Raw genomic sequence first — 9,181 nt, 5'->3', positions numbered from 1 at the left:
GGGGAAGGGTAAGAGGCTTAGTCAGAAGACATCTGACTTGGTTCCCCAAGTTCCCCCAAACATGATAAAGTATTTCGAGGTCAAGTGTCTTATTTTATCCCATAAAGTTAAATCAGGTTTCTGCCCACACAAGCCCATGGTGTGTTCCAAGATTGATAGACCCAAGTGCCTGAAGGATCATGATTGCTCAGTGTCACAGAAGTGCTGTTCACATTGTGGACTGAAGTGCCTGGAACGTCAAAAATGAATAGTAAGTGGAAAATATTATCATCGATGTAATTAATTATGACTAGCATAATAAAAAGCTATTGATTTTATCTTCTATCCAACTACCTTCCCAAATTGTCTTATGAAGTATAACAATATTTAATGGGGTTGCTTTGATTTTATATAAAATCATATCATCTGAAAATGATGAGAAATTTGACTCTTCTTTATTCCAATTTCATGACTTGCTTTATTTCCTTGTCTTTTTATATCATGTAGAGCATCTGAAATAATGTTGAAAATACCATCGACATTTTTCACAGAGCTGGAACAAACAATCCTAAACTTGGTATGGAACCCAAAAGACCCTGAATCTCCAGGGGAATGTTCAAAAAGAAAACCAAAGCTCAGGGCATCACAATGCCTGACTTCAAACTATATTACAAAGCTGTGATCATCAAGACAGCATGGTACTGGCACAGAAACAGACATGTAGATCAATGGAACAGAATAGAGAGCCCAGAAATGGACCCTCAACTCTATGGTCAACTAATCTTTCACAAAGCAGGAAAGAATATGCAATGGAAAAAAGACAGTCTCTTCAATAAATGGTGCTGGGAAAATTGGACAGCCACATGCAGAAGAATGAAACTGGACAATTCTCTTTCACCATACACAAAGATAAACTCAAAATGGATGAAAGACCTCAATGTGACACAAGAATCCATTAAAATTCTAGAGGACAACACAGGCAGCAACCTTTCGACCTTGGACAAAGCAACTTCTTGCAAGACACGTCTCTAAAGGCAAGGGAAACAAAAGCAAAAATGAACTATTGGGACTTCATCAAGATAAAAAGCTTCTGCACAGCGAAGGAAGCAATCAACAAAACTAAAAGGCAACCTACAGAATGGGAGAAGGTATTTGCAAATGGCATATCAGATAAAGGGCTGGTATCCAAGATCTATAAAGAACTTATCAGACCCAACACCCTAAAACAAATAACCCAGTCAAGAAATGGACAGAAGACATGAACAGACACTTCTCCAAAGAAGACATACAAATGGCCAACAGACACATGAAAAAATGCTCCGCATCACTGTCATCAGGGAAATACAAACCAAAACCACAATGAGATACCCCCTAACACCAGTCTGAATGTCTAAAATTAACAAGACAGGGAAGAACAAATGTTGGCAAGGATGTGGAGAAAGGGGAACCCTCTTACACTATTGGTGAGAATGCAAGCTGGTACAGCCACTCTGGAAAACAGTATGGAAGTTACTCAGGACATTAAAAATAGAGCTACCCTATGACCCAGCAATTGTACTACTGGGTATTTACCCCAAAGATACAGACATAGGGAAAAGAAGGGCCATATGCACCCCAATGTTCATAGCAGCAATGCCACAATAGCCAAACTGTGGAAGGAGCCAAGATGTCCTTCAGTGGATGAATGAATAAAGATGTGGTTCATATATGCAATGGAATATTACTCAGCCATCTGAAAGGATGAATATCCACCATTTACATCAACATGGATGGAACTGGAGGGTATTATGCTAAGTAAAATATGTCAATCAGAGAAACACAATTATCATATGGTTTCACTCATATGTGAAATGTATGGAATAGTGTAGAGGACAATATGGGCTGGGGGGGGAACTGAATGGGAAGAAATCAGAGAGGGAGACAAACCATATGAGACTCTGAACTCCAAGGAACAAACTGAGGTTAGCGGATAGGGAGGTGGGTGGGGCGATGAGGTAACTAGGTGATGGGCGTTAAAGAGGACACGTGATATGATGAGCACTGGGTGTTATATGAAACTAATGAATCACTGAACACTACATCAAAAACAAATGAGGTACTATACAGTGGCTAACTGAACATAATAAAAATATGGAAAAACAAAATCAAAAAAAATAAAGTCAGCATCTCTTGCTGTATAAAAGGACGTTGTTGTTGGCTTTGGAATAAATAGATTTTACTGCACTTAGTTGTTTTCTTTTTATCCATTTACAAGTGCTATTGGAAATTACTGTGGAATTTTATCAAATACCTTTTAAGCATCTAGTCATGCAATGATTTTTCTCTTCTAATTTGTTAGTATAAGAGCTTATATTATTAAATTTTCATATGTTGAGCCATCCTTGCATTCCTGGATTGACCTTAATCATATAGAGGGTATACTTGTATTAATACACTGAAGGTTCTTTAAGCAAATAGTTTGTTCAGAATTTTCACATCAACAGTCAAAAGTAAAATAGATCTATTACTTCTGTATGTCTTGCTATTTGAGTCATACAGCTTTCAACAAACTAGCATGGAAAACTGAATTGGGAAATGTACTTTTTCTCCCTATGATCTATAATATTTTAAGTTTTTAAACTTATTTTTTATTTTATTTTAAGCAAAGTCTACATCCAACATGGGGCCTGAACTCGCACCCCAAAATCAAAAGTTGCATGCTCTACCAATGGAACCAGCCAGGCACTTCCTATGATCTGTAATATTTTTAATACTATCTTCAATAATAATACTTTTAATGATATCCTCTATTCCTTGAAGGCTAGACAAAATTTCGCTCCAAAAACTCTAGGTAAGCTTTCTTCTATAATGACATATACTTTTTTTGTACATATTTTATAGACTGTACAGGCTCTCTACCTCTTTTTCTGTAAATTTTGGTCTTTTAACTGTTGCTAAAATTCATCCATTTTCTCTCCACTTTCAAATGTATTACTTTAGAGAGGTATACATTATTTTGTACATAATTCTTTTTATATCTTTAATTTTCATTAATGTTTTCATTCATATACTCATGTTTCCACCCCACTCCCACCTATCCACCAATCATTCCATCCATTTACTCACACATCCATCCACTCACCTAGCCTGCATAAACATAACTTTAAATTTATCTGTCTTTCCAACCATTCATTCACTCGTATATCTATCCACTTCCTCTTCTCACCCATCTTCTTTCTACCTATCCAGCTGCCTGTTTTATACTCAGCCTTTATCCATCTTTCATACACACACATTCTCTCATTCCCATCAACATACTTCTCCAACATTTCTATGCCCATCTGCCCTCCATCCACCTACCAATTTATTCATCTACCTTTCATTCAAAGACTTTCCATCAATAGGCCCATTCATCCCATGACTAACCTATCCATCCTTATGTTCAATCCAATCCACTTCTTCCCCAGCCGTTGACCCACCCATCCATGTTCATGCATTCACGCACCCAAATATCCATGATAGCCCCACCCACCCTTCTTCATATTCTTCATCTTCCCATTCATCATACATACTATGAGCCATCCACATATTGACCTTGCTCATCCAGTGGTTTGTACTGAGTGTTTATTCTGGGTCTATTAATGTTCTAAGCACTAGGTTCTAGACACAGACCTGTTCAATGAAGCTCAGAGTTTATTTGGGAAAATAAACATGAAACTCAGTAGTACACTTAGAGGCACAGAGAACAACACAGAAAGCCAGAGACAGGAAGTTTGAGCAAAGTGTCTTGGCCTAATTAACAAGCAGGAATTTCCAGGTAGAGGCCATCTACCTTGGTACGCTTTTGGAGTCCCTCACTCTGAGCAGGGGATTGGTGCTGGAACAGAAGTGTGGTTGAGATAGAGGGAGGGCAATATGACCATCAGTGACAGGAGATGGGAAGTAGGGCAAAGATCCACATGGATCCTCACTCAGCCTTCTTCAAGAAATTGGGTGAGGGAAGGGCCCAAAAATATCATTCATCCTAGGCCCCAAAGGCATAAATTTCATCTCACCCACTTGGAAAGTAAGATCCTTGGGTGGGGTGGGATATTAGGCAGGACAGAAGAGATAGAACTACCTGAAATTCTGAATTTTCATTTACATTCAAGAAAATTTGGGGCGACTGGGTGGCTCAGTCATTAAGTGTCTGCTGTCAGCTCAGATCATGATCCCAGGGTCCTGGGATAGAGCCCCGCATCGGGATCCCTGCTCCACGGGAAGCCTGTTTTCCCTCTCCCGCTCCCCCTGCTTGTGTTCCCTCTCATGCTATGTCTCTCTCTGTCAAATAAATAAATAAAATCTTAAAAAAAAAAAAGAAAGAAAGAAAATTTAGAGAAGAATTCAGCCTTATTTGGGAGCCCTGGGAACCATTTGGACATTTACAGACCCTGGGAGCTCTTTAGCCTCCGTCCCCACTATAGACATCACCTTCATCCCCTTTTATGCACTATTCCTCCCTACCTTCAACTCCATAGTAAGATATTATATCCATACTTGTATCAGAACATTCCAGAGTGACCTCTGACAAGAACTCAGACACTCCATTCCCTTTTACCTTTATCTCTGACACTCACTCACTTGGTGACATTGAGGCAGCATCTGCATTCCTCTGGGCCTTATCGTCCCTATGTGTGGGACTTGTGCCCTCAGAGTCCTTCCACCCAGGTGGTTCAGCTTTGTGTTCTCTCCTGGACTGAGTTTGGGAGGGACACAGAGTAAGAGGGAGAGCACCACTCAAGACATCTTGGTTGTTCATTAGAAATTTATTCCCTGATCCCTTTGTGGGGTCCACCTGGTTCCTGAAACTGGTGGGATGGGACTCTGTAGTGTAAGTGCCTGATATTCAGCTTTTTCATTGTAATGTAAGTGCCTGACATTAAACTTTTGGGTGCTGAGGCATCCATTCAAAGACACCCATTTCAAATAAATACATCCCCAGCTATGTAACACAGATACTAACTAGGATAAGGAACCAGCTGCCTTCACTAATGAAGTTCCCCTTTTAGAAAGGCCTCGAGTAACCCAGACAACTAATCACTGGAGTGACACTGCTTCTCCCTTCCCTCATCCTAATCTGCACTTTTATATGCTTTAAGTTCACCAATAGAAAGGGAACCCATGAAACCTTAGCTATTCCACCCTTGGACCTGAATAAAGGGAGAGCCCCAAGTCTGCACTTTCTCCCCCTCTCTCTGTCCACAACCTTCTGTGTGGCCCTCTGACTTGCCATGTACCCTCCAGGACTTGTGAGCAATAAATCTCATTTTCTTAAGTTCCCAGATGATTTGGCAGAGGTGGGTCCTGTGATCATAATGAAACCACAAAGGCTGGTCCAACCACAACACTGGTCCAGTGGTGGTAGGGGGATGTCTGTGGGTCTCATTTTGAGTAAATATGCCCCAAGGGCATCTCAGGCCTTCCTAGCAGAGAATACCACTGTCAATAGGCTGAGACCTACACCACAGATTCCCATAGGCGACTCTGTTGGTGATCCTAAATTTTGTGACCATATAGTCACTCACTTATGATAAAGCTGGCTTTGTCTGGCTTTTGCCCATCATGTAGGACAAATGGAGAACAAAGCTTGGCCCCAAAGTGCAACAGCTATTTAAGGAAGGAAATGGGGACCCTACAGATGACATTTACACTTTGAAGAGAGTCTCTCCTTCTGCCAAGACTGATGGACTCGCTGGCATTATGGATTCCCTGCAGGAAAGCTACCAAGTACCCCAGCACTCTCTCCAGAGACCTTTCACCAGTCCAGTCAGAAGCCAGCAACTCTACTGCCTATGGATCTTTACTGGGGTATAGTCTCTCAGGCAGGTCTCCCCATCTTCCAGTTCCTCCTCAAACAACAAGGAGCTTGCGCCAGATGGGAGACACTCCCCATAAGCTCTTCTGACATTCTCCACTGCTCTCAAACAATAGGACCTCGACAAACACATTCTGAAAACTCAGCTGACAGGCTGTTCCTCCCCCACACCCCACTCTGTGGCAACACATTTACACTTTGGCCTTAGTCAAAGAATATGAACTACCCGAGGAGAAAATGGAGAAGGAGGGAGGAAAGGGTGGGAGAGGGAGAAAGGGACACAGAGACCATGAGAGGCCCACAGAAAAAGAAAGTAAGTCAGACACCGACACAGAGAAGCACAGAAAAACAAAGAGATACCAAGAGATCCCTAGAAAATTGTCAGAGACAAACAAAAGGGCCATGCCACTCAGCATGCAGATAAAATGGAAAGTGAATGGAGAACAAGCACATTCCACAACTCTCAGAGTCATCAAGAAGAAGACCCTTGATGGTGGCATTGAGTCCTGAGGTCACTTAGAAAGTGAGACAAGTTTTGCCCACTCCCCCTGGTTGACCAGAGGGCCCAGCACAGCCCAGGCTGCTGAGGATCAGGAGCCATGCAATCAAAGACCCTTCCCCAGGACTGTGCACTGTAGATGCCAGCTGGTCACATTGATGATCTCAGGAACTTGGTGTTCCCAGCAGGAAAGGAGGTGTCTGGCTTGACTCCAGTTCTCACATCCAAGATATTGACTACTGAAGAAATAGGCTGGACAAAAGCAGCTAGACATTTTCATGTTCTGGAATCACCAGACAGGCCAGCTCTTCTTCAGAATGCAGTCTTCTAGATTTTTGAGCATCCTGGTCTTATGTACCCTTCTAGTGAATGTCCAGGGATCTGGTGTGACTGACTGGATCCTTCCCAGTAAGTACTGGAGCCTCAGCCTTCACCCTGGAGAGAGGGGAGGTTGCTGGAAGGAAGGAAAAAAGAATAAGACTCGAGTTGCTTCCCACCATGTTAGCCCTGGTCCCAGGTGGGGACATATTTGGAATATTTCTTCCAATTTCCCTCTTGATGGAAGATCCCTTCAGTGAATGCAAAATTGCAGACCTGAGGCAACCCCCACTTTCAGTCCCTTTGAAGTGAGGGTCAACTGGGGATGAAGGGAGGAGTCACAGGATCCAGTGTTTATGGGAGGGGCTATAGGAATTTGGGAAGCCTAGGACACCTTTCCTCACCCCACAACAGAAACAGGCCCCTTTCTCAGGATATCATCTCTATCAACTCCTGATTCTTTCAAATGTAGTCCTATAAAGTATTCCTGCATCCCCAGGGGTGCCTTGACTTTGGGATAAAAGACAGTATCCAGAAGTTTCTTTGAACTGACGACAGTAATACTCCATGACTATATAGTAATAATGATAATTGCTACCACTTACTGAACATTTAGAAAGTAAGGAGTTTGAGATCTGGATTCAGACATGGTGGGCCCAAATTCTGGTTCCACCACTCAGTAGCCATAACCTTGGGCAAGTTACTTAAATTCCATGTGCTTCTGTCTCCTCCTCTGCAAAATGGGGTTGTCAGTAGAACTCAATTGGATAGCATTTAAAATGCGCAGAAAAGTGCTTGGCTTATGGGAAACCGTTGACTAACGTTAATTAACGATGCTATGCATCAGTTCCTATGATTTGAGCGTTACACTCTTTGTCTCATTTCTTCTTCAGTGACTCTGTAAGGCTAAAATGATTTTACAAGTGAAGAAACCAAGGTTCGGAGAGGTGAGTGGTAAGCCAAGAGGTAGAGTTTAAAAACCGGATTCTCTGATGCCAGGGTGAGGGATATTAATCACTGTGCAATAGCACCGCCCCCCACCCCAGAGGAACTCCCAAACACTGACTCCTCAAGGAGGCCAAAATGACCAGATTAACTTAGACCAGTGGCTTTCAGTAGGGTGATTTTGCCTTCCAGGGGACATTTGCTATGTCTGGAGACATTTTTGGTTGTTCAACTGGGGAGTGCTATTGGCATCCAGTGGATAGAGGTCCAGGATGCTGTAAACATCCTACAGTGCACAGGGCAGCCCTCCCCCTCCCATAAATAATGATGAGGCCCTAGGGGCAAGGTTGAGAAATCCTGCCTTAGAGGGGATGACACCAGGGGGTGGAACTAGGGACAGGGTAAGAAGGTAGAGAATAAGTGGTGGTCAGAAGGGAAGGTAGTGTACGCAGTGTTGGGAAATGCATGAGAGCACCCTGTGGAAAAGGTCTCCTGTGGATGAGCCAAGAGAAAGCAAACTTCCCTGACTCCCCAGAATTGCCTCAGTTTGGGAGAAGAGTGGACACCATGCCCTCATACATTCATGGTTGTAAAACTGTCCTTTTCCTAGGGAGATGCCCCAGAATCCAAGAGAAATGTGAATTCAAAGAAAGGGATGAATGTACAAAGGACAGACAATGTCTGGACAACAAGAAGAAGTGTTGCATCTTCAGCTGTGGAAAAAAATGTTTAGACCTCCACCAAGGTAATGTTCAGAGCCTCAGAATAACCAGCCCTTCTGCCCACACCCTCACCTTCTGACCACGTGGGTGGCATCGTCCCTGCTTTGCTAAGGGCTAGTCTCTGAGCAAAATTGCTGGGTTGGGGAGACCTGCAATTAAGAGCCATCACTGCCCCTGATATTATATGTGACATTAGGTAGTATCTTCATCCTGTCTGGTCCTCAGTTTCCCCAAAGAGAAAATGACTATAGGATTGAAACACATAGTATCTTGGTTGCTTTTTACTCTTATAGCTTTCTTTCTTCTTTCTTTCTTTCTTTCTTTCTTTCTTTCCTTTCTTCTTTCTTTCTTTCTTTCTTCTTTCTTTTGAAGTTGAAAGTTTTATTTATTATTTATTTCATTTTTTTTTTAGTTAACATATAATGTAATATTGGTTTCAGGAGTAGAATTTAGTGATTCATCACTTACATATAACACCCAGTGCTCACACAACAAGTGCCCTCCTTTTTTTGTGTGTGTGTGGCTTTTTTTTTATTAACATGTAATGTATTATTTGTTTCAGGGGTACAGGTCTGTGATTCATCAGTCTTATACAATTCACAGTGCTCACCATAGCACATACCCTCCCCAATGTCCATCACCCAGCCACCCCATCCCTCCCACCTCCCTCCACTCCAGCAACCCTCAGTTTGTTTCCTGAGATTAAGAGTCTCTTATGGTTTGTCAACAAGTGCCCTCCTTAATACCCATCACCCATTTAGCCCATCCCCTACCCGCTTCCCTCCATCAACCCTCAGTTTGTTCTCTATCCTTAGGAGCCTCAGTACTACCTCTCAGCAGTCAGAATGGCTAAAATTAACAACTCAGGAAACAACAGATGTTGGC

At 42.4% G+C, this 9,181-nt stretch overlaps 1 protein-coding gene across 1 annotated transcript; it reads left to right on the top strand.

The window, feature by feature from the left end:
- Positions 1–6,628: 6,628 nt before the first annotated feature.
- LOC116641909 (eppin-like) lies at positions 6,629–8,375 on the top strand. Its single transcript, XM_032419921.1, has 2 exons — positions 6,629–6,719; positions 8,185–8,375. Exons 1-2 carry the CDS (start codon positions 6,629–6,631, stop codon positions 8,373–8,375), a joined length of 282 nt encoding a protein of 93 aa, XP_032275812.1.
- The last annotated feature ends 806 nt before the right edge of the window (positions 8,376–9,181 follow it).

This window comes from Phoca vitulina, unplaced genomic scaffold (assembly GCF_004348235.1).
Source record: "Phoca vitulina isolate PV1807 unplaced genomic scaffold, GSC_HSeal_1.0 scaffold22, whole genome shotgun sequence".
NCBI lineage: Eukaryota > Metazoa > Chordata > Mammalia > Carnivora > Phocidae > Phoca > Phoca vitulina.
This window is presented reverse-complemented; position numbering and strand designations above follow the sequence as displayed.